The sequence below is a fragment of the Lytechinus pictus genome, chromosome 13 (genome assembly GCF_037042905.1).
Source record: "Lytechinus pictus isolate F3 Inbred chromosome 13, Lp3.0, whole genome shotgun sequence".
Lineage (NCBI taxonomy): Eukaryota > Metazoa > Echinodermata > Echinoidea > Temnopleuroida > Toxopneustidae > Lytechinus > Lytechinus pictus.
Genome location: NC_087257.1, coordinates 14,390,985 through 14,418,192, shown reverse-complemented (window position 1 = coordinate 14,418,192; position 27,208 = coordinate 14,390,985). Strand labels below are relative to the sequence as shown.

General features: G+C 35.9%; 1 protein-coding gene across 1 annotated transcript; it reads right to left on the bottom strand.

The window, feature by feature from the left end:
* Positions 1-240: 240 nt before the first annotated feature.
* LOC129275038 (sodium-coupled monocarboxylate transporter 1-like) lies at positions 241-26,713 on the bottom strand. Its single transcript, XM_064108143.1, has 16 exons — positions 26,617-26,713; positions 24,703-25,066; positions 23,278-23,343; positions 22,177-22,228; positions 18,638-18,705; positions 17,775-17,929; positions 11,161-11,298; positions 10,352-10,481; positions 9,222-9,310; positions 7,594-7,706; positions 6,493-6,563; positions 5,836-5,922; positions 3,945-4,162; positions 2,641-2,741; positions 1,282-1,406; positions 241-452 (listed from the first exon to the last, which is right to left on the bottom strand). Exons 2-16 carry the CDS (start codon positions 25,042-25,044, stop codon positions 315-317), a joined length of 1,893 nt encoding a protein of 630 aa, XP_063964213.1. The 5' UTR covers positions 25,045-25,066; positions 26,617-26,713; the 3' UTR covers positions 241-314.
* Positions 26,714-27,208: the final 495 nt, after the last annotated feature.

Here is a 27,208-nt window from a genome sequence, read left to right as displayed (position 1 = left end):
TTTTCCCTTCTTCCTTTCTCTCTTTTGTTTTGCCAGCCGATAAGGGGGGGGGGGGGAGGGGGGGGGGGCAAGTGCCACCAAGCCCCCCGTATTTACGCCACTGTGTATGTCCATGGAAAGTAATATGACTGTACAAAAAAGCAATTTACAGTTGCATTTATAATAATAATAATAATAATAATAATAATAAAGGTATATTTACCCAGGGTAGCCACTTCAATTCCGAAAACTGTTCTCCCAGCGGGCCCTGCTATTATTATTTAATGACGTCAGCTGTTAATTAATAATTCAAATTAGTTTTCAACGAAAACGCTTTATACTGGTGTACCGGAGTGTTTGCGATCATCTGGCACGAGCCTCATTTTGTTCTCATCGGCGTATATTTCTTTCATTTTCCCATTTGTGCCGCTGAAGTCAGCACTATCCTTGACTTCGTCAGTGTCATCTTCGTCCTTCGAAAGTGGAATAAAAAAAAAAAACAACCGCAAATATTATTGGCAGTTATGATAAAACGAAAGTAGTTTATGTAGGGCACACATGGGTAATTCATGCGCGCAGAGGTCAGCACTATGTTTTTTGCACAGGCCTATAAAAAAAAAGTCTCGTAATATTATTGAACACTACGATTGACTTTATACAAAACATTATAATTATATAAAATAATTATAATTAATATTAAATAATAATTATATAAAATTATGTCAGGATTTAAATGGGGCCTCTCTATATATATATTCATTATTTTGCCCTTTTGGAAAGCTAGGACTTTTTTATTTTAAAATGTTTCAGAGAGTAAGATTAGGCGTAATGATATTTAGAACCAAAAGCGGGTGGAGTAGTGATTGTGTGAGACGATCTGAGAATTATACCGGGGGGGGGGGTGTTTCACAAAGAGTTTAGTGTGACTTGCGCCAACGCGAACATGTGTCCCGTGCGTATTATCTGACCAATATCGTTATATTCCGAACTCAACTGAAAGTTAATTCCGATTCTTAAGGCACACTTAAATATGAAACACCCCCACATGGTTGCAAATAGCTCTACGAAACGTTATTTTAACGGCTGTTTTATAAACATATGGCAGTGATTGAGGCATCATTTGTACCAACTTTTAGCATTTTCTTTTAACTTTTTCCTAAGTTACTTTGCCATGGCTCTCAATGTCCGAAGTTTGATTTCTGACCCGGCACTTGTGCCTTTGAGCAACGAATTCTATAAAAACAAAATCTTGTCTTATGCAGGAACAAAAAATAGAATGAATCAAAGATAAACTTTGCTTACATCATAAATGACTTTCTCCATTCCACATCGCATCCTAGTTTTCATTGATTCTGGGAACCACCAAAAGAGGGCGTCTGTCAAGTTGTTCTTTAGTCTTGGGTCGATGGTATTTGGGTCAGTGAAACCTGTGGATCAACGAGAGATAGAGAAAAAGGAGGGGGGGGGGGTAGAAAAATGCAGGGAGAATTATGAAATGAGAGGGGGAAGAGAGTGATATTTCACATTAGCTTGTACTCGGCCATTTGGTGAGTAATATGAAATTCAAAAAATAAATTTGGAAATACACGCAATCGTTTTCGATTGCTAATTTTCATGAGTCTAGAAATGGGTATCACCTGGTGTTGTTTTGTTGGAGTAGCCCTATAGTGGGTGCCCAACCCCCATCAAAAACGTACCTCAGTCTGTATAACTCACCCTGATGGAGCCCAATATAGTATGTTAAAATGAAATCAGTTTAGGTACATATTACGAAATATAAAAAAATCAGGGGCCCGTTGCAGAAAGAGAGGGTAGTGTGGGTATACATTACAAAACTACCATAGCCGGTTATCAGTAACTGCCCCAAAATGATAAGTGCCCTCAACAACAAAAAATAGTAATAATAAAACAAAATAAATAAATGAATTAATAAACGAAAATAAATAAGTAAAAAATAGATAAAAAATACATTGAAAATATATAATAAAAAATAGATAAAAAATATAAAGGAAATGTACAAAAATATAAATGAAATAAAATTATGAGGATGAGGTGCTACTGTACATATTAAGCGACTTGCTATTATGGTAGCCATTTTCTATCCGTTTTTGAAAAGCTGTTTTGTAGCCCTCATGAAAAGGGGGCTACATAAAAATGGTTATTTGTATACAAGGAACGGCTTCAAAACGGCCACAGAACGGCGAAAGCTGTCCTATGTGCAGAGCTTCGCTCACTGCGGTATAGGATATTCCCGAATGAGCCAACGAAGCAACAATAAGCTGGAACCTTAAAGCAGATACGAACCAATAGCGCCATCTCGAGTCCTCAACTACTCATACCTGGCCAGTTTCCTGACCCATAATGCTATTGTAGTCTAGTAATATAGACCCACTTGAATGATAACATGCTAATTAACTACTCAATACATTTATACCGCAATAATTATGTTATCAAGTAGCAAAACAATTACCTGTACTTTTCCTCTCAAAACATTTTAGTTTCTCTATACAAATACAATTTTAGGTCAATTTATTCTCTGTAGTATTAGTAAATATCTGAAAACGTATATTCTAAGACTATGTATTTATAACACACAGTCAATGAGAAACCACACACAGTTCACTCCCCCTTTAACCAGCTGAAAAATACAGAAAATGGTACCTGTGATCTTGCTCGCTATACCTCCCACAACAGTGCTGATGATTAGGCCAATGATGGAATAGTACAGAAACGATATAGCGTACAAATCAGCTATGCCGGGCCTGCATGATTTAAAGAAGAATTGAATAATGGGGTGTTGCAAAAGTTACACACAACTTTACGCACGACTTTCATTGGAACATTTTCTTGGTTGTTAAGTCAGCTACACAGGGATGTATCTTATAGCACAAGAAAGGGTCACCAGCCGTTCGCAAAGTCATTCGTAACTTACGACCAGCTTTATGAAACACCCACCCGATGCCCCTAATAGCCAATTCACACTTCGAACTGAAAAGTAAGAACGCGATATATAATAATATACATATGCCTTATTGTAACAATTTAAAAACATGTGTAAACATTTTATGGTATTCAACTTCGACGAAATTTGATTTTTTTACAGTTTACCTTTACCTTTAAGGAATATAATGACACATGGTGCGGAACCAGAGATCAAATCAGATGCCAAGGCTATATTCGTCTGCTCCTCCTCCTCCTACTACTACTACTACTACTACTACTACTACTACTACTACTACTACTACTCATTCTACTACTTCTACTAATAATACTACTACTACTCATTCTTCTTCTACTACTACTACTACTCATTCTACTACTTCTACTAATACTACTACTACTACTACTACTCATTCTTCTTCTACTACTACTACTACTCATTCTACTACTTCTACTAATACTACTACTACTACTACTACTCATTCTTCTTCTACTACTACTACTACTCATTCTACTACTTCTACTAATACTACTACTACTACTACTACTCATTCTACTACTACTACAACTCATTCTACTACTTCTACTAATACTTCTACTAATACTACTACTACTACTACTCATTCTTCTACTACTACTTATATATTACTCATTCTACTACTACTAATATTTATACTACTATATAAATATTACTACTACTACTACTACTACTATACTAATACTAATACTCCTACCCACTAGCGTCAATTTATTTTTGAAGACCTTTTTTTTTTTTTTTTTTCTCGTCAATTTTTGTTGAAGACCTTTTTTTTTTTTTGCTTGTCAAATTTTTTGGCGGACGGTTTTGCCCGAAAATCCTAGGGACGGTTTTGCCCGAAAATCCTAGGTACGCTTCTGCTCCTACGTCTCCTACTAATACTACGACACCTCACCTGGGTTGAGTGCACCACAATGTGGGTAAATTTCTTGCTGAATGATCTTTGCTGAATGATCGAGGAGGGGGAGAGGGTGGGCGTCGGGCTTACCTTGATTCTGGTTTATCCTCTTGCAGTGAAAACGCGTCTGTAAACTGTGTTGTAATCATGGTAACCGGTTCGCTGGTTACCATTGACTCGGTATTATTTGGGACCGGACAGCCTTCTACGGAGAGGAAATTCCTGCCTCGAGATGACGGATAAAGTATGGAACCGACTTTTATCCAACCGACGAAAAGCACGCTAGTCACGAGACCCGTGAGTGCACCCTATAAGAAACAAAAAAACACGTTAGCCATGATAGGTGGATTTTCCTAGTAACGGCTTATTAGTTAATCCAGGAAGCTGTTAGGAAGGAGCCTTAATTCTTGTAATTTATATGACACTCGTAAGTGGTCTAAAGCAGCGCTTCGCAACCGATGGGCCGCGAAAAGCTCAAGAGAGAAAAAAAAAATTGGGGAAAAACTCCCTGGGAAAACTAGTATATACTTCACAGACCTGTCCGAACATGTTCCGTCCGATCGGTCTACGTGGGCCAAACAAAACTAAGCACGCTTATAGGTATTATGCATGTTGCAAAGCATGCACATGAACACTATGATGGTTTCAATCTAACTTTGATGTGAACCTCGTGTGCATGCATATTATTGTCGCCCATTTGCCGGACATTTGCGAATGCAGATTTGTTCTCAAACTGTTTGTTTCGAATGTGCTTCAGAGCTTTGTGTTCAAATATCACGAAACACTTTTTCATTAAAATGGATGTTATCTGAAAATTTTGGTTGATGGGCCTCGAAAAAAATCTGAAGGTCAAAGTGGTCCTCGGGTAAAAAAAAGGTTGAGAAGCGCTGGTCTAAAGCGTAATGATGGGATTCGTAACATGCCACTTGGCTTTGGAGTCCATGCGACATGCCGTTCTTCACCTGTATCAGCTGCGGATCAAGGGGGGGGGGGGGCACAGGGGGCACGTGCCCCCCCCCCTTTGAGAAGCAAAACAAAATTGTAATGTAAAAATGCCATTAAAACAGAGGTGTGCCCCCTCTTTAGAAATTGACCTTTTTTTTATTTTTATTTTTTTTTGGCTTGTCAAAATTTTCATCCGAAAAATTTGCCCCCCCCACCCTTTGAAAAATCCTGGATCCGCCCCTGTCCTGTATTGATGTAGGCCTAGGGAAGCAGAGTATCAGCTAAAATCACAGGAGAAATTATGAAACTTATAAATTGGCTGTGCAGTTTTTTGCTAGAAATAAGACATCAAACAGCTAATCAAATTTAGTACTATAGGCCTACCCATTTCATAATTAGCTTAAAATCAGATCTTTACAAAAACTCGATATTTACTATGTTGAATACGTTCCGATAACTTGCGACAATTAAACAATTTCATGAATGCTTACTCGGTCACCTGTCTTGAAAGAGTAATCAGATTCTAACACAGACACCCGTTGGCGTAAACTTTTTTTTTTTGGGGGGGGGGGGTCAAAAGTTTTCGTATTTCTATTGATCCATTGCTGTTGTTTACGTTCTTGATCATGGATCGTAGATCATTATTGATTATTGTCAGAGATTGCATTATTTATGAAACTCCAATACTCCAATACTCCAATCCTTCCACTTATTTTGTTTGCAATGTACAATTGAAATCATTATCGATAAAATGGAATATATCATGGAGGTGCCGTGGCCGAGTGGTCAAAGGCGCCTGGCTATACATGGAAAGTCCGGGGTTCGATCCCCGGCCGCGGCACCTATGCCCGTGAGCAAGGCATTTAATCTACAATGCTCTTTTATCCTGCTTTCAAATAAATGGAAATGCTATAAGCATTATTGGTAACTACATGTGTAGGTGTAGGTGTGCACTTGTTAAAAAAAAAAATCATATCTATTGGTGTTTTGAACCAAAATTGAGATGTCAAAAAAAAAAATTATAATCAGTGTTCACCTTCGCGTTGCTCCGGTGCATGTATATACCCAGGAAGAATACTCCAATTATTGAACCAGATGTGATACCGATGAGTGAAAGACACAGCTACAAGAAGAAAAAAAAGAAGAAATAATATTGAATTATATTAAGAGAATATGTTATAAACTATTTGTTCTAATATAGAAATTTAATGGCAAATACATTTCTTTTGTATTTGAATATGTACTTCTATAATTCTAAGGGTTTTCACTCAGCCTGCGAAAATCAACTTAAGTCTATATTTGAATGTATGTCATAACAAGCTAGTCTCAAAATGTACCTTTTAAAGGTACTAATTAATAATGGAGTGAGTAAATGAGCATACATCTTTATTTCTAAATGGAAACTAAACGTTTTGATTGGGAAGGTACTTATTTTACTACTTAATGTCATGATTATTGAGGTATGAATTTAATGATTAGTGAATTTAAATAATGTGCTATCATTCAGGTGGGCATATATTACGAGACTACATTGTTCAGAAAGTTGCATTGTGGGTGAAGAACCGGGCCAGTTTTTAGTAGTTAAGGATTTTAGGTGGTGCCATTAGAAGCTGCTTATTTGTTTTTGCTTCACATTGTTTTTCCTGTGTAGCATCACAGTTTGTATTATACATCGCTGCTTTTGCTTACTTACCTCCAATACACCTTGTCCTAATTTACTAGCAATGAAGGCAAATCCGATGCTCACAATACCGTACAGCACAGCTGCAACATAAGACATAAGAAGATACATGTAACTTGAAGGTCTTTTTTAAAGTGGTAAATCATTTGGGATAGATTTAGGAGCAAGAAATTATATTTCTTATAAAAAAATAATTGATCTACAGAGTCTTCCAAACAACTAATCACTTCAAACATATGTATTCTATTTGGAGATATTTATGATCATAACAATAATACTAATGATAATATAAATAATAATAATTATAATAATATTATTAATGATTATGATAATGATAAAAATGATAATAATAATAATGATGATTATGATGATGATGATGATGATGATAAAGATAATAACAATAATAATAAAAGCAACCATGAGCATGAAACAAAACAGTTAAGTGTGTTCTGAAAGAGGATCCCCTCCTAAACTATTCGATATCATTCTCATTAAGTACATGTATACTCTCAGACAATCAGAAGGTATTCTTTGGGGTGATGTAAATTCCATTTTTATTTTTCGAGTGTAAAGACGTGCAGAAAAAAGTTGCCACTGTGGAAAATGTCAGGGGTCTTTGATTTTCATGCAATCATAACCTTGAACAATTTTACGATCAAACACATCCATGATATCCATGATGTCATTATCCAACACGGGTTGCAGTAAACTTCATTGTAAATTACCTTTCCAAGTAAAGTTAACATGGCAATTGACACTTTCCTTGCACCCTCAAATGAGAAAATCCGCTTTGATTCTGGTTTAGAATAGGGACAAAAAAAGAACATTGGTACCCATTTCAAACCCTTATGTAAACAGATGGGAATATTGATGATAAATACAAATATATTTTTCACCCAATAGGCATCTTCCAGTGGTCATTAGGAACCCCTTTTTAAAGTTTTATATTTTCATGCAAAAAATGATAAAGGTTCACCTGCATGCCTCCAACTTGCTAGACATTGCCATAAAAACACACCCACTTTATTGTCTTTTGTTGAGGTAAACTGCATAAGAAAGGAACATTAAAACAAATATAATTCTACTTATGTGTCCCTCAAGTTAGGTAAGTACCGAGGGATTTGATAACCCTGGCGTAGTTCGTCTCGCTGATGTTAGGCCAGAAGACCTTCACGCCATCCTCGCCGGATATAGCTGCCAATGAGTTCACACCAGAAGACAATGTGCTGCCAAAAGATCAAAAAATGAATGGGTCGAATTTCAATCAGGCTCAACATCGATTTTTTTTCATTTTTATGCGTAAAATCTAGTTCACAGAAAAACACCTTTATTTTTTCATTTGTTTAAATCTAAGTATATTTGTATTTCCTTTACTTTTATTTAATGCTTTTCTTATTTTTCCTCTATACATCTAATTTTATTCCTTCATATTTTTTTATCTATTTATTATATTTATCTTATCTTAGATCATTACTCATTCATTTATTAATTTCTAGCTTTCATTTTTAATTATTATTGTTTGCTTATTTTTGATTTATTTATCATTATATTATTATTACACTATTTATTTATTTTTTGTGGGGGGGGGGGGGGGAGAAGATTCACAGGTTTTATTTTACCATAAAAATAAGTCCAAAGGTTACTGAGGATTAGTTAATATAAATGTTGAGATCTGGTCGCAGGTTTGATGTCTCTATGTTGGTAGATCTCTGTCTAGGCGTTTAAACAACTAATATGACTGACGAACGCTGCTCTGTCAATTTATTTAAATGTGTCTGTACTTTGTTTGATATTCATTAAAATCATCATACACTGTACATTGCTTACAAACACACTCACTACCCTTCAGGGAAATATTATCAGTTGATAAGTCAGGGAATTGAGTAGTGTGTCTTGATTTTGAAGATATGTGTGTAATCTCAGATTTTCGTGCATTAAGGCAGATTCTTATTCTGACCCCAAACTTTAATGTCCTCAAGGCAGCTATGGAGCTTTGGGCTGCTCCAGCCTTCGCATTGGGTTTACGAGTAACATAATTTGTGTGTCGTCAGCGTACATTATAATGCTGACCACCTTGTTGAGATTCTATGAGTTTGGAAAGTGGACTGGTATAAAGAATAACACGGAGTGGGAATTAACTACTACGGCCAACTACGGAACCCTGCGGAACTCCGCAAATTAGGGGGAATGGTTCAGAAAGCGTATCATTAATGATTTCTTGTTGGGACCGACCATGGAGATATAAGCGGATCCATTGCAGGACAGTTCCAGTCATGGAGAATTCCTTCTCAAGGCGATCGAGTAGCCGATTGTGGTCAATAGTGTCAAAAGCGACTGCGTAGTCGAGAAGGACGAATGCTACTTGGTCGCCCTTGTCAACAGCCAGCAGAAAATCATTGAAAAGTTTCTGTCGAGTCATTGTTCCTATAGGAGACTGAGGCAAAGTAAACATGCCGAACCCCTTAAGATGAACTCTGAGTTGCGACGATACAATTCTCTCAAGGACCTTACCAAGAAAGGGAAGGCTTGCGATGGGACGGTAGTTATTTAGTGAAATTGGGTTAAGTGTATGCTTCTTGAGAAGAGGTAGGAGTAGAGATGATGGTTTGGGGGAAGAGACCGGAGGACAAAGAAAGGTTAAACAGCTTAGTGATGAGAGGCAGGATATCGTGAAAGAACCTAAGACCTTTTTGAGAAACGTAATGAGTTTTGGTTAAACATTTAATGCCCCTAGAAATTACCTGATGGAAGCACTGACCACAGCTGAAAGGAAGAGACCCGGGAGGCCAGGCATATCACCAAGCAAATCCATAACCATCAATGGCATGATCTAAGAAAAATGTATAGGCAGAATAAAAAACGACATATTGTAACTAGACCACTAATTCATGGAAAATGGGGGTGCATTGCCGATGGGCCAACGCCTGCTAGTGCGTCTGCGTTCCGTTTTGGCATCTTCGGATATGGTCTATTCCTACTTCACTTTGACTAATTTCAGTTAAGGCTATACCTAATTCGTCTCATGTCAACTTGATCTGACACAAATTATTCTATAAGGTTTAGTTAAATGAACTTGATGTTTATTTGACAAAGTAAAAATATCGATTACACGAATTACCACAGAATTGTGAATTACACCAGCTCAATTTGCAAATGTCAATTTAAACCAATTGGTAATAGACTAAATGGCTTGTAGTCATCTGGCCAATGTGATAGTATTTCTCAGAAGTAGACCAATTAAGTAAATATATAAAACCGAAAATGTGATGCCAAATACGGACTCCGCTAAAATAGCAAGGACCTTTGTAGTTCCGATGGGTCCACGCCGAATGGCTAATATCGGCCTTTATTGACACGAATAAATTGTTTTAAGGTACGCCATAATTTGTATTTTTATTTATTTTCATCTTTGTTCGGAGAATGTAATAGTAGGAATGATGAATTTTATGTGTGAGAATGGAGATATTTTCTTAAAATAAGGGAAGCTGTGGAAGCGACGCGTCGTGGTGTGGCGGTTCGGACTCAGTGGGTCGTGTGTTTGAATCCCGCCGCGGCCTAGCGTCCTTTGGCAAGGAGGCCAACCCACACTTTCCCACACTCTCCACAAACGATTCTTTAAGACAACTTTATAAATTTTTTTCCTTATACTTGACATTTCAAATTTTAGCACGTTAAGTTGAGGCTGAATTATGTTAGTCATATTTTGTTTTCGCCCTTGTTATATTTATAAAAAAATCACAATAAGTTCTCTATCAGCCAATCAAATCGAATGGTTTCAGTAGTTATTATTATAACAAGTTTCATGACATGGGCCCCTGATTGAGAATGGATATGATGCATTTAGGGGAAGGACCAGCTTCATCAAACCTACCTGATCCCTTGACTTCACGAGTCCTTGTGTGTAGGGGTCACAGTCTACGTAGTACGCGTACATAACTACACCGGAGAAGATGCATAGTCCCACAGTAATGAATTTGATGATTGTAGCTAGTATAAGCGCCCTACGAATAATACAACATTACCATTAACAATTCAGCATCATACATGTTATTCGAAATGTACTTTACATCTTATTTAGAAACAAACTCTGACGTAATCATTTTTTTTTCTTTCCGTTTCAGCATGCTCATTATCACATTTCGGTAGAGTACTATTACAACCAAAATCCACACACCAAACTTGGAATTAGTTCATGGGGTCATAAGATGTTATCAAATAAATAGGTGCCTACATATAGGCCTCGTTGAATTTAGTGTGCTGTAAAGTGGCCATGACCCTGGGAAGCGGCACCCCCAAGATTTTCCTTCGGGGTGCCGCGTATATTATTCTCCATAGGCAGCAACCCCCTGGAATTCTGGTAGGTGTTTTAAACGATGGAATGTAACCAAAATCACATACATTTTTAATGAAACCTTTTTTTCTTGTCAAATTTCGGGGGAACAAAAAAAATCATTTTGTAGTGAAACCCTTTTTGTTTTGCTTGTCAAATTTAAAATCAGCACCCCCAGTAAAAAAAAAAAGTCGTTCCCAGCGGCCACTGAAAGTGGCCCGGTTCGTAAATCTTTCTAACCATCAAGTAAATAAACATTGATTGAAATGGGGCTAATTTTTAATTTTATGTAATTCTCATGCAACGCACTATACTATCTAAAACCCTAGAAGTAGGCCTACAGTACTCACTGTGTAGCCCTCCTTTTCGATCCGCATGAAAAGAGTCTCTGGATAACAGTTTGGTTTACACCTGACCCAATATTCGTTGTTAACATCCCCAACATCATACTCCACACTGAGTAGCGGATTCGTGGGTCGACACTAAACCTGTATAAAGAATCATTCAACGGTAAAAATTGTTCATATATCCTAAATCTGGATATGCCCATGGGTGGAAATCTCAGGGGAACAGAGGGTACGCGTCCCCTATTTTTTGAAAGGGGGGACAAAATATCAAATGCCCCCCCCCCCACTATTTGTGAAAGGAGTAAAAAAAAGGGGGGCGGAGAAAGAAAAAAGAATATGAAAAATAAGAAGAGGAAAACGAGTGAATAAAATAAGGTGAGCATGGTGAGAGGAAGACATCTTTCATGTCACTATCATATACAATTTTCTCTCACGCTTCATGCTCGCATTGCCAGTTCTATAAGATACATATCTTGCTCAATATATTGATATAGAGCTTAAAATATCAAGTTTTGAAGTCAATATACAAAAAATATCTTGGACATTGAGCTTTCATTATTTCGTTTGATTTACAAATTGATTTTTTTTTAGTGTTCAATAAAATTGCCGTTTTATGCTCTGAATATCAACATTTTCTCTTCGTGTATTCATCCCTTTTCAGGCCCGATTGCTCGCATTTCGATTTGCGCTCACATTGTTTTTGTTGAAAATATATAAATTCATGCATCCTGTTCATAATTACAAAAGTGCTTTGCAGTTTTCTGGCTTTAATTTCGCGCTCTTATCAGGCTTATTATATTAATAAGTTAGATATTAACATTTTCATGAATTCTTAATAATCGCTCGCACTATTTAATTAGGGGCCTATATATCTATATTGATATAAGAAGGCTAAAAAATCATCTATGTATCTATATTTATATTCAAATTCATATATATATATATATATATATATATATATATATATATATATATATATATATATATATATATATATATATATATATACAGTGCGTATCAAAAAAAAGTTTACACTTTGAAAAAGCCCTAGGAATTAAAAAATAAACAACATGTGGGTAATTTTTTCACATATAATCTTGGGTTTGGGTCTCATCTATCCAATGAAAGTAAAAGTTTTGACAGAATGTTACACTTGAGTGAGCACTGTCCATTTTTTTAAAGCTCGCGGAAATCTGTTTGCGCAGAAATGCTCGTTTTCACGCTGTGTCAAGGGGAAAGGGTGTAATTAAACTTACCTGCAAAACATTTCTCATACATTTCCCTTGCACTTTAGTCAATTGAAATAAAACGAATACGTTCAAGCATTTTGTAACAATTTTGGCACCGAAATTGAAATTTCAACACTTAGTAAGCACAACCTTTACCCTTTTTGTGCCAGCTGGATCTGAGGATATAACTGAATCTGAACAAAAGTTTATATCAGACATCTCCAGCATTTTTTTCACTAAGTTTTTGTCATTTAAAGTTGGCTTACATTTCATTTTCATTTAATACTTGTTTCTCAACACTTTTCCCCAGCTTGACAATGATTAACAAAATGAAAATCAAGCCTAAGCCATTTCATGTAAATCACAGCTCATTGTAAAGCAAATATCGTTACGATGGCCTCGGTGTGTGGGGGAGTGGGGTGGGGTGCAATGCACTCTTTGAAGTGTTTTGGGCAAGGAAACCAGTTAAAAAAAGGTAAAAGATATCTTCAAATCAATTTTACTGCTAAATTCCACGTGTTCTTCATGATTAAGGTCTACTTTCATTCGCATAAATATTTCTGCGCAAATCATTTTTCACTAACTTTTAAAAAGTAAGTGATGCTCACTCAAGCGGAAATATTTGTCGACACTTATATCGTAATTTGCTTAAGGACGTTCCACAGTTATGTTTGTGCGCATCACGATCTGCGCATATTTTACACTCTGCGCGCTGACGTCACAATAGATGAACTGGTGATTTAATCAGCTGGAGGTAATGTGAGCTGATTTTTCTCCTTTTCTGCACTAACTGCAGATCCGATGTGTTATTTTATGAAGCTAATAAATTGGAATTATTCCATGGACCATTTTTTTTTATTCCTCTACAATTTCAAAATAGTTTCTCTGTAGTGCTGCAAAGTATGATGAATATGACCCTAAGTTTGAATAAATGGAAAAGTGGTTCGGAATTTTTCTTCACATAGATACTGCTTTTGGCGCATTTTCGGGTGTTTTGTGAAGCAAATTTGCTCTAATAAGAGTGCTGATAGTTTGAAAACAAGCACATGAACCCATATTTTTTAATGTTTGCAACTCTTAGGTATACCTTCCTCTACAACTTTGCAATGTTTGGTGAAAATGACATTGGTTTTGAATAAAGTGCAGCATTTCTTTACTTCTCAAGTTTGTTATTGAAATTTGAACTTTTTGAGGTTGAGTATCTTTCCCGCAATTTCTAAGAACTGAGAGTGTTGTTAGACTAAAATGAGCAAACAATTGACAGCAATACAGATAAATTATCCATTTACGGATCCAATTATTAGTCATATTGCAAAATTTGATGAAATTTTAATGGATTTTGACCGAGTAGTAATGCTTTAAACTCATTGTTGTGATCTCGTGAGGTCTAAAAATGTCAAATTCTTTTGTATGCGCAATTCTTAAGAACATCATCCATTTTGGGTTAGCTTTGAAGCTCTATAGCAAAAAATCAAGCACATGGACCCATGTTAATCTTTGCATATTTGGAATATTCAGGTGCTAATTAAAGTATCTATGTGCAAAGTATGATGAAAATGACATGGATTTCCAATGTTTGGGAGCAAGACTACGGAACCATTCGCATTTTAGAGGGTATTAACAGACTTTTGCTTGTTTTCGGCGCATTTTGGGCTGTTTCAAGCCAACTCGCAATATTTTGGACACTGATTATTTGAAAACGAGCACATGGACCCCATAGTTTTAATATCTTAAATTCTTCAGAACATATTCCTTTACAAATCTAGAGAGTATGATGAAAATGACATGGATTTTGAATGTTTGGGAGCAGGACTAAGGAACCATTCGTATTTTAGACATTTTGGACGGTAATTGACTTTTGCCCGTTTTAGGCATATTATAGATTGTTTCAAGCCAACTCGCAACACTTTGGACACTGATAGTTAAAAAACAAGCACATGGACCCCATATTTTTAATATTTTAACGTCTTCAGAATATATTCCTCTACAAATGTAGAGAGTATGATGAAAATGACATGGATTTTAAATGTTTGGGAGCAGAACTACGGAACTATTCGTATATTAGACATTTTGGACGGTATTATCAGACTTTTACTTTTTTTTCGGCGCATTTTGGGCTGTTTCAAGCCAACTCGCAATATTTTGGACACTGATAGTTTAAAAACGAGCACATGGACCCCATATTTTTAATGATTTAATGTCTTTAGAATATATTATTCTACAAATTTGGAGAGTATTATGAAAATGACATGGATTTTGAATGTTTGGGGGCAAAACTACGGAACCGTTCGCATTTTAGGCGGCTTTATTATAATTTTGCACGTTCTGGGCGCATTTTGGGCCATTTTCATGCCAACTCGCATCACTTTTTGGACACTCATAGTTAAAAAACGAGCACATGAACCCCATATTTGTAATAATTTAATGCCTTTAGAATATACATATTCTTCTACAAATTTGGAGAGTATAATGAAAATGACATGGATTTTGAATGTTTGGGAGCAGAACTACCGAACCATTCGTATTTTAGACATTTTGGACGGTATTATCAGACTTTTACTTGTTTTCGGCGCATTTTGGGCTGTTTCAAGCAAACTCGCAACCGTTTAGACACCAATAGTTTAAAAACGAGCACATGGACCCCATATATTTAATATTTCAACGTCATCAGAATATATTTCTCTGCATATCTAGAGAGTATGATGAAAATGACATGGATTTTGAATCTTTGGGAGCGAAATATGAAACCATTTGCATTTTAGACGGTATACTTTTTGCTTGTTTTCGGCGCACTTTAGGTGGATTTCAATATTTTCAAGCCAACTCGCAACACTTTGGACACTGATAGTTTAAAAACGAGAACATTATGGACCCCATATTTTTAATAATTTAATGTCTTTAGAATATATTCTTCTACAAATTTGGAGAGTATTATGAAAATGACATGGATTTTGAATGTTTGGGGGCAAAACTACGGAACCGTTCGCATTTTAGGTGGCTTTATTATAATTTTGCACGTTTTGGGCGCATTTTGGGCCATTTTCATGCCAACTCGCATCACTTTGGACACTCATAGTTAAAAAACGAGCACATGAACCCCATATTTTTAACTTCCCTACACCTTTGATATGCATTCCTCTACAATTTAGCCGAATTTGATGAAAATGACATGGATTTTGAAAAATGTGCAGCTTACAAAATACTTTTTTAATTTTTGAGTAGATTCACGGCTTTGAAGATTTGTTTTTTCAGAGTTTTTGCACCGTTCTTGCCAAATGAGGGCGCTGCTGACTCCAAACAGATATAGTTTTACCAATTGAAAGACTTTCTCTTACTTTGGTATACACTTTGTTATATATCCTGAAAATTTGATGAAGTTTGATGCGGTATCCACTGAGTAAAGATGATTTAAACTCATTTGGTGAATTCGTGAGGTCTAAGAGAGGCATAATTCTCTTGATTGCGCAAAATTGCATATCATTCAAATACGGCAACTTTGAAGACCCGTAGAAAAAAAAAGCACATTAACCTATATTATTTTTTGCATTTTCATAATGCATAGATACCAGAGTAACTCTCTGCAAAATTTGGTGAAAATGACATGGACTTCATTTTAACTGTGGAACGTCCTTAAATGGATCTGTAAAAATGTTAAAACGTGGAAAAATCTTCAGGATATTACAAATGTATAGTTTTACAGGATTTTTTCAAAGTGTAAACTTTTTTTGATACGCACTGTATATATATGTATATACGCACACACACACACACACATATGGATTGGTGTGCCTATATGTATGTTTATAAGATTAAGAACAATGGAAAATTCGATTGTGTCCCCTCACCTTTGAGGAGGGATTTCCGCTCAAGAATAATTATGCCTATGTCTTACTAAAGATTAAAAAAAATAATGACCTTATGGTGATTATTATAATAATTTCGGTGATGTGAGTGAGTTATGTTGCATGGCCATGGGAACGATTTTTTTCAAAGGGGGTGCTGATGTAAATTTTAAATGAAAAAAGGGTTTCACTTCAAAATGAAGGTCATCTTGGTCCCGACAAATTTGACCAAAAAAAAAAGGTTTCTTTACAAAATTCAGCCATTTTAGTTATATTTGTCAATTTTGTCACACCTACTAGAATTCCAGGGGGTGGTGCCTATATAGAATGATACACGTAGCACCCCTAGGCAAAGTTTAAGGCTGCTTCAGCACCCCCACTTCTCGGGCCATGTTATGTTGCGTACTAATCTAGAATACATCTCATTTACTACACTATCAAAAAAAGAGATCGGAAGAAAAGATATCCGAAGACAAATCCCCGGAAGAGATCATGCAGGAGTCGAACTCTAGTATGGTTAAATATCATAGAGATATATTGGACTTTCGGTAATATAACATTTCAGTGTGTTCGGAAAAGTTCAAGGGTATTGCGGTATTAGATCAGGGTTATTCATGCCAATGTCATTAAATATATACAAATAACAATATTGAAAAGGAAATTGCCTCGTAGATTCACATTTCCCTCAACCTCATTGTATTTATCAACGGGAGCATGAAAGCGAATCAACGTATACCATTACAGGTTATATAAAACCAAGAATATTATTAGCTGGTTTGATTACGACCCAGGCAAATACACGGGAGCGCAAAGGGAGCAGGGGCTACCGCCTCCCTCTTAATGATTACCCCCCCAAAAAAAAAAAATAATAAAAAAGTATATATATATATATATATATATATATATATATATATATATATATATACAACAAAATAAAAATAGATAAATAAATGAATTTAAAAATAAATCAAAAAAAAAAATGGGAGAAAATGGAGAAAAACGAAAAAAACGAAAAAAAAGTATAAAAGATAGATATGTATTCATAACGGATACAGCGGACAATCAGAATTTCGAGTTGGCTCCATCCGTTTTCATCCGCCCCAGACATTGGACAAAATGGACGAAAGATTAAATCACAGTGGACGAATGTTCGATGGATATATATAGAGCGTATAAATTAACACGTATGCAAAGAGTACACAACAGATACAAAACGTTTTCCAACGGATGGCAAAATTTTTTTGTTACGTTTTACATCCGCTTTGCATCCGTACGTCCAGTGGGACCGTGCCTTAATTTTTGTGCAGCTCAAAACTTTTCGCGCGGATTTAATCACAGCGGATGGATGCTCGATGGATAGAGCGTATGTAACACGTATGCAACGAGTACACAACGGATGCATATCGTTTTTCACGTTTTACATCCGCTTTGCATCCGTAAGTGCAGTGGGTCATGTTCACATAGTCCACCACGTAAACATACTGTGAGCACACTGTGTTTTCAGCAGGGATGGCCAAGTATTAGTTATTTAATATTAAAAACTCACTGATCAAGCTTGATCCTTCCTCCTTGATGACCAATGCGGAAGACTTCCCCTACGCCACCGACGTCGATTGATCCTTTGACGATGACGGCGACCACGCCGATCAGGATGATGACCGTCTGTAGTGTGTCGGTCCACAACACGGCCTTCATGCCGCCCTAGTTAATATTGAACCAAAGTTGGAAAATTCCCATAATAATCAAGATGCTACTACTTGTTATGATGGCTTTGTGATGATGGTGATGATAAGGAGGAGGAAAATAAACGTGTGATGATGAAGAAGATGATGGTGGTGTTGTTGTTGTTGCTGCTGCTGCTGATGATGATGATGCTTATGATGATGATGATGGTGATGATGATGGTGATGATGATCATGTCGGTGTTGATAATGTTGATTTAAATGATATGGTGATGGTGATATTGAGAAAGATGATGATAACAATGGTGCTGATGATAATGGTGTCGGTGATTATAATGATTTCATTTATTCGCATGGAATTTGAGAACATAATTATCTATGATATAAAACCGAATACAAAAAAAAAATGCTACAATGGTAAAACAAATTATTAGGAACAAGCATAACTTGATCATGATATCAATAGCGAGAAGTTCAAAGAGTGGCGCCAATAGGAACAAAACGTGGAAGAAAGCGATGTAGAATTTAAATTACAAACGAGAGAGAAGTAGTACCATAAAAATAAAATTAAACAATATAACTCAATCCTGGAACCGCCCCTGATCGTACTATAAGCATAAATTGATCTATTATGCTACCTTTGTAATCAAACCTCTTTAATTTTCTGATCTGTATGAAAACATACGAAATACATGAGTGCATTCTTAAGAAAATATAAATGACTCACCACCGTTGTGTAAAATATGCAGATGACACCAGTAGAAACAACGCAAGCCCACAGACTCATTCCAGTAACTTTATTTTGTAAGAGATTAATTTAATTTAAAGTGGATAAAATGGTAAATAGATAAATACAAATAAAACAGGATAAAAGTAAAGTGGTGCAACTGGGAAGGAAAGTGGCAAAGAGGCTTGAAAAGACTGAGTAAAATTAGGAGAAAAGAAAGGACCAAAATATGAAGTCCAGCATCCATGTATATATCTACATGATCCAATTCAAATACACCCTATGATTTTTTATGATGTTTTCTATGAATGTAAACTGATTTACATAATGCAACATTGGTACCGAAAATTACTGAATAGACATTATCAAAGACTTATAGCCAATTATTAACTTCTCCGGTATAACGTTTGAAGTTATCATCATCATTATTATTCACTTTTGTTTGATCTCTTCTTAAAAAAAGAACTCATGAGGGTGTATTTCTTGCACCTTTTCTACGTAAGATGCAAAATTACGCCCCGAAAGGTGATGTACAAACTTGAAACTTTATTCCAAAATTCATATAGGCCTATATCATTTCCTTGTAGGATTTGTGTTTCTGTTTTTTTTTTATAGAAAATTAAGAAAGAGGGAGAACATGAAACATACCAAGAAACATAAATCGGTTTCATTGGCATGGTTTGTGTGACTGGCAAAGCATAGTGTTTGAACTCTAGGAAATGTCAATATCACTTCATTTTAAATGATGTATTTCATTCAAAGAGTACTCTAATGTGTACGAAAATCGAGTTGATATTTGTATTTGCCAGAATCATCAAGTTGCTTCACCATGATCAGTATGAAAGATCTGTTTTTATCTTGACCCTGGGAAGAGGCGGTGCCGGTGGATGTTATTTGCCATTGATAGGCAGAATTCCCAGAAATCAAGTTGACAAGTCCCCTCCCCCTCCCCCCAAGAAAAAACAAACAAAAACAAAAACAGAACAAAACGAAACATGTTATTGATCTTAAATAGATATGGAGCAATAACCCTATTTTTGTATTATTCATTTACTTTTCATTTATTTAATATATACATATATGTATATATATATATATATATACATATATATAGCGCGTCCCCAAAAAACGATACACTTTTGAAATGGCTGCCAATAAAAAATGTATCACTTTTGGGGAAATGATTTATATATACGGAAGCCAATAACGTCAACTTTCAAATGACACCAAAAAGTTGGAAAACTATTCATGCTTGAGCGAGCACTGCCCACTGAAACAAAGGGTATGAAATTTGGGCTGGGCAGGAATTGGCCTTCCAATTTCTTTCAGGTTTTTTTTGTTTGGAACTTGCAAAGTTGAGGGTTTTGTGATGAATTAATGATCAATTGTGATCTGGGTCCCGTAACACAAAGGTTAGCGATTGATCGTACGCTGGATTTTTACGATTGATCGTACAATGTAGTCAATGGAATCAATCGTAGAAAAAATGTCCTACGATCTTTGCTAAGTTTTGTGTTACGGGGCCCAGTTTGTTGTTTGAAAAAAAATCATGCGTTATTAAATTGAAATTTAATGCATGAGTGATCATGAATTGCATTTTTTTAGTGCAGAATTTTGAATTTATCATATGGATCTCAGCAATGTGTTCATGAGAGTTAGGAGAATAGGGATAAGATAGGACTTAAGTAGGTGAAGTACGTTGATGGGATTAAGGTCAACATAACATTTAGCAACCCCTCCCTCCATCTCTACCCCCCCCCCACTTCTCTCCTCCTGAGAGACTAAGCTCGGCTAGGCTGGGCAGGAATAAGCCTACAATTTTTTTTGGAACTTGCAAAGCTAAGGGTGTTATGCTAAATTAATTAGTGAGATAAGTTTTGGTTTCTTAGGCAAATTTCATAAGTTTCTAAATTGAAATTTAATGCATGAGTGAACAGGAACTGTAATGTTAGTGTACCATATTCATCTTGTGGACCTCAGAAGTGTGATCGTAAGAGTCAGAGTAATGTGATGGTACCTGTTACAAGCAAGAGGGCGAGATATGGTAAGACTTGGTTAAAAGGACATTCCTCTTGTATGTGTCCCCCCCCCCCTCCACCTCCATTTTCCAGGCTCCCTCTCTCTGTCTCACTTCCTGGATTGTAGCCTATTCAAAACTTAACTGCCAAGTGACCGGTGGCTGATGGTCAGTTTTTTTATTGAATGAATACCAAGAAATTTAATTATGATGATTTTTGAAATAATTTATTGAAAGAACTGAATGTTTGATTGATCACATTGCACATTGAATGAGTTGATGTATTGATAAATTGTTGATTAATAGGAAAAAGTTGATGCCCCATTTCAGAATTTATCATTAGATCAACATTCTGCTCTGGAGTTCACGCGTAGGCCTACAATAGCAATCAGTCTCTCAACAAGAGGGGAGGGCGGGGGCTAAATGTTCTGTTGACCCTTATTCCATCAACCTACTTCTCCCACTTAAGTCCTTTCTCAACCCCTATTCTCCCGACTCCCATGAACACATTGCTGAGATTCACATAATAAAGTTTAAATGCTGCCCAAAAAGTGTATTTTGTGCTCACTCATGCATTCAAGTTCAATTTAATACTTTAGGAAATATGCTTAAACAACCATAACTGGTCACGGTGATCATACATTTATCACAACGCCCTTAACTTTGCAAGTTCCAAAGGATTTGCCTTTCAAAAACTGACATAAATTGGAAGGCTAATTCCAGCCCACCCTAATTTTCATACCCTTTGTTTCAGTGGGCAGTGCTCGCTCAAGCATGAATAGTTTTCCAATTTTTTTGGTGTCATTTGAAAGTTGACTTTATTGGCTTTCCATATCTATAAGTTTTTTCCCCCAAAGAACTACATTTTTTATTTAGCAGCCATTTCAAAAGTGTATATTTTTTTTTGGGACGCACTGTATATATATATATATATATATATATGTATGTATGTATGTATATATATTATGTATATTTTTTGTGCATGTCATTTTTATCTGTAAAAAAATCCAGAGCACCCCTTATTTAAAAATCGTTCCAAGGGCCCTGGTTGTTATGCTACAGTCATACCATAATGGTAGGCTATGTTATTATATAAAGAACATAATAGGTTTCGCATATTTGTCACTGTCAAAGAAAATAAAAATGGGGCTGAAGTATTTCGTGTCATACGACTTTATCAAATATCTTGGTGGGCTTTGTGCAGACATTTAAACGCTTGAAACATTTTGTTTACGACAAACAACATAAGTGCACTCATAAAATCGTAGGGGAAATGATATATTATGATATTGATTTGTTGGATTTATGAGACCGTCGTTTTTATTAGACTTATAAACAGAGCGATTTGGGTCATTTATGCACTAATTCAATAACATGCTATAAAAATGAAATGGTGTATGCTAAATCATGCACTAAGACTGTGGTGTTCAGATTTGATAGTCGTTTTTATATGACCCTTTTAGGATGCATTTTGTGACTTCGTTTATTTCCGTTTACAGCTTCAATATCTCAATCAACTGACCTGCATTGATCGCGAGTGCGGGTGTGTACATTGCAATTCCCATGTAGACTACCTGCAAAGGAAATCGTTGCCAAAACAAATACGATTAAAACTCATCCAAAATCAAACCTGACCTTGGCGTATCAACTTGGCCTCCTGACGTACCGATTTTATTAACAATGATACATGAAATAAATGCTTTCAATTTTAGTAGACGAGGACGTTACCCTCAGTATGAAATACCGTGATAGCAGCAGAGTCTGCAATGTAAGCTATTTTAGATTATTTAAGATAAAAAAAAAAAAAAAAAAATGATACAGTTTAAATGGAGATAACCACATGCTAGGAGCTATCCATCATATCTGTACCCATAGATCTCCAAAGCCAGCCCCTGAATATATTTGTTCTTAGAACTAGACAAGTTTTTTTGGGGTATACTTTATTACTAATTCATTATATCGGCGGCATTCCCTTGTAAACATTTGTTAAAATGATTTTTCAAACAAAATCAGAACCTGGAATATTTCATATTACAACCTCCTGTCACAATTGGCAGATTGCCATAGAGGTAGATAAATGTTCCATCTCTATGCAAATGACCCAGTTGATTCTATGTGAAGCATTTGGTTCAACCTCCACGAGCTATACCTCCTTGTTGAAATTAACCATGCTGGACTAGCAGATTTACCAATCATTCTCACCTGCCATTCTCAGACTTATTTTTTTTCTTTTATTTTTCTATCTATTCCATTTATAAACGGGCGAAATAATAATAGAAAAAAATCATATTTTTAATAATATTTTCAACAAGGGTATGCCATCTAATTGAATGCTCCTTCGACAAACAACATTTTTTTTCTTCAGTTTTATGATAAATCAGAACCCTTCACTGAGAGGTGCGAATTATAACTCTTTTGTCCCGTATTTGGAACCCTCAAGAAAAATGGGGGATTGAAATATTCTTTACGGGCTTAAGAATATAATAAATAGCTCTAGAAAGAACCAAAAATATGTTCCAAAGTGACTCTTTAGAACATTTTAGGGAACCCTTAAAAAGTACAAGTACGGGACAAGAATGCATAGAACCATCTAAGAACCCATTTGGCTAAGACTGTAGCTTACTGTTTGGATTGAGAATATAATTGTGCAGGCAGTTTTTACCCTTCGATTGAACCTCATCTCAAGATACTGTATGAAAAGAAACGAAATGTCATGAAATATTAACTGGAATTCGGTCAGAACTTCATTCGATACTTTCAACGAGAAACCTAGGTGGGTCTGCACAGGGGAGAAGGTCTGAAAATATTCATGTAGAGAAAGATTATCTTAAAATATTTAGTTTCCTGTTAAAGTTGCATGTTTATTAGAACAAAGTATATTAAGCTCTTTTCGCTATTACGATATGAAAAAAATAATATCCAAATAATAGCAACGAACAACTAAAAGAATGTAGAAAATTGGTGAATCAAAACAGCAGTTTTGTATTTGTTGATTATGGACAAACGACGAATTTGCAATTTTTCGCCACCTCCGAAACGTCGGACGAGACTTCTGTTTGGATTCATCAATTGTCGACAAACACTTCTGTGTTGTTCTTTGCCATGATGGGCATTTCACAATAGATTCAAATTGTTCCTGAATCATCCGTATGTCGCTGAGCAAAATTAGAAACAAGAACTCCATCTTGAAGTTTTCGTTCCGCGATGCACGACGGATTTAAGAACACCGTTAAGTGTATTGTCATATGACAAATACAACTGATAATTCTTTGTCGAAAATTGGTGAAACGGAACAGCAGTTTCGTCATCGTTTAAGAGCTGCCGTTTTGTTTTTGTTTTCATGAATGGCATTTAACAATACATTTTATCTGTACTTGAACCCTCCCTACGTCCCTGAGCGAAAACTGCATGGTAAACATGGTAAAGTCCGACAAAGACGTTACTCAGGACTTCGATCTACATGTACACTAGCGGAAGTAACGTAAGTACGTCATAATAGCCTGTTTTTGCGTTCACGACACAAAGTCGGTGGAGTGACGCTATGCGATACACAGTGCATGCGCAAAATTACAATGTGTATCTAGTTTGCATGGAATTTATTTTGATCAAGGGTGGGTTCCATTAAAGAAACATGTCGCATGTTTTGTCAAACTGGTCATTCAACTGGACATCTCAGCCAATCAAAATCGGAAATGAAATAATAAAGAATTGAATCGAATTGAACTGAAAAAAAATTGAATTAAAAAATAAGAGACACTTTTGAGACTCGACAATATGTCGAGCGACAAAAAAAAATGCTAAAATAGGATATACGATGTCAGTAAGCCTGGTAGGGAGATCGTACGATGTGGCATGTTCAAGTTTACGAGCGTCGTCCGGAACCGTATTGGACTACTATGACTACTGTGACATAAGCTTTATACATGTATAGCGAACTGTACTTTTTTAGGACATTAATTTATATAACACTTGTCATTTACCAATAAATGAGAAACAAAATCTACGTAGTATGGGGGATAGTTCCATTAACTATTGTTCAGTTTTATACCTGGTAAACACTGGTAATGCGTAAACGAAAGAAAATTGGAAGAAAGAGGCGTATGATTAGGCAGTTTGAAACCGCGTATGACACTAGTGACCAAGCGAACATAGTGTCATACATGTAGATCTCGCCTGGAGTTCCGATGACCGATATGGCAGATACGAAACTGACAACGACCGACATCGCAACTGGTATCATGCCCATTTTCCGATCTCCTAGAAAGAACTCTTCGGCCGTACGCTGGCGTCCACCGGAAAAGGCGAAATAGATGCCGATCGCTGCCGAGAAGAGTAGCATTACCCCGAAGATGACATAATCCCATATTGCAAAGTGACGTGCGGTTTCCATCGTTCGTCAATAATGTATGTAACTGGGAATGAAAACAATCAAATATAAATACACATACAAATATATACATACACATTATGGATATTGTTCTGCTCGGAGTCAGTCAGTCATTCAATTATTTTAATATGGTTTTTACCACCCCCTTTTTTGCATTAGCCTGCCGCACAGAACTGACTTCTATCCGAGTTTGACGAAGAGGAAGAGGTGGTATTTATGGCAGCTATTAATATCGGTATCATAATCATCATCGTCATCACAATCATAATCACAATTGGCATTATCCTGAACATTATCATTATATTCATTGATGTTTAAACATGTCTTTATTGTTTTATTCTGAGATATATACATAACAATGCTGGTACAATACGGCTGCAGACAAAATACAGTAGAAATATAAATTTAAAAAAAATGAAGCGGCAGGTTGATCAGGGGATAAAAATGTGAAAGTTTGGCATAATCATTATCATTTTTAATATTTGTATGAACATTCCTGCTGACTGGATGGTTCAAAATAAGATTTTTGAAAAGCTGATGTATTAATGCATGCTTTTGAAGAAAGTCGAAAATTCCACTTTCATATTTTGATTTACATATTCGTGAACACATTCGCATCAACACAATGTGGTATTCGTAATCACATACACTTCATAACTCTAATATATGATTCTCGTAGTAACTGCGAAATGAAAAAAAAAATCCTTTGTGTATTCCAATCATTTCAATTATTATCGCAATCAATTTGGATCTGAAATTAGTTACAGGCTAAATGGATAGTCATAAGCTGATGGATAGTCGTTCTTTCCCGTGTCGGAAAACCATATGGTACATACTGCAAACATTCACACTTAAATGTTGGGCAACATTCAGATTAACAGATTAACATTTATTTTGCATAAGATCAAAATCAAGATACAATAACTGAGATAAACAATGTAGCGCATGAAATACCAGGATTGCTAACAAAAATTTAAGAACTTGTAAACAAGCAACCCTCGACATAAACAAAAATAATCAAACAATGAAATTAGATACGAAATAATATGACATAGATAACAATAGAAATATAACAATTAATTCATATGAAAACTTTAGAATTTTAACTAACATTAAAGAAATAACCACAATCATTAAAATAATTATTGTGCTCTTTAATTTATTCTTGAATAAAATGTAATTCGAAATACCCTTTAAATGACAGTTTAGAGAATTCAAATTTTGATCCTTGAAATCTAATTGATCTATTTTGCAAAAAAGAATTTGTAAATTTTGGAAGACGAAAGTCCCCCCCCCCTTTTTTTTGTATTAATTGTCCGATAACATACTTTCCACTGTGTTGAGTAATATATGTTGGTAAAAACACATATATATTTTGGGCAATTATTATCCAATTTAGCAAATTTATTACCCAAATATTAATGTTTATTACCCAATTTGGACGGATGTTAACCAATAGCTGTGTGGACAGTATGTTGCCCAGTGATGGTTAAAAACTGGGCCTTGTTTTGCCCAACCTTTTTAAGAGTGCAACGAAATCAAATTTGAGAAAGATATACATTTTGTTTTACTTACGACAGAACTCACAAGTGATGAACCTCAATTAGGTGGAATTTCTTGACTAAGTTGCTGCAGTCCGTCTTATATTGTCTATCATTCATACATGTATGGCACCGAATGTAAACTTGTTACTCATCTTATACGCATGAAGTACGCCCACAACAAATAAGTTTTAATGGTCCAGGAGATCAAGTGGATGATAAAAAAATAAAATAGGTCATGATCATGGATTTTAACGAGGTAAAATGTAGCCTTTAAACAGGGCCCTGTGTCTGTTGTGATATTTATATCAAATACCTACCGACTGGAAAAAAGGAATATTCGCAAAAAGCCTAGTGAGTAAGAGGATTTCGTGGTCAGTCACAGGGCCTTTAGGAATCTGATTTGGATTTCTCATGTCAACCATTGTTTCCGAATCCGAATTGCTACCTGAGAGGAAGCAGCCAATCAGCGAGCGTATTGCTCGCATCAGTGAACCCTGTATGACCCTATGCCATAGAAGCAAACGAACTCGGTCCCGTACTCTCGGGTATCGTCAGTTCTCTTCGTCTGCCGCTAGTCTCGTCTCAGCCACTGATTGATGAGAAATAGAGCCACGTCGCGAGGC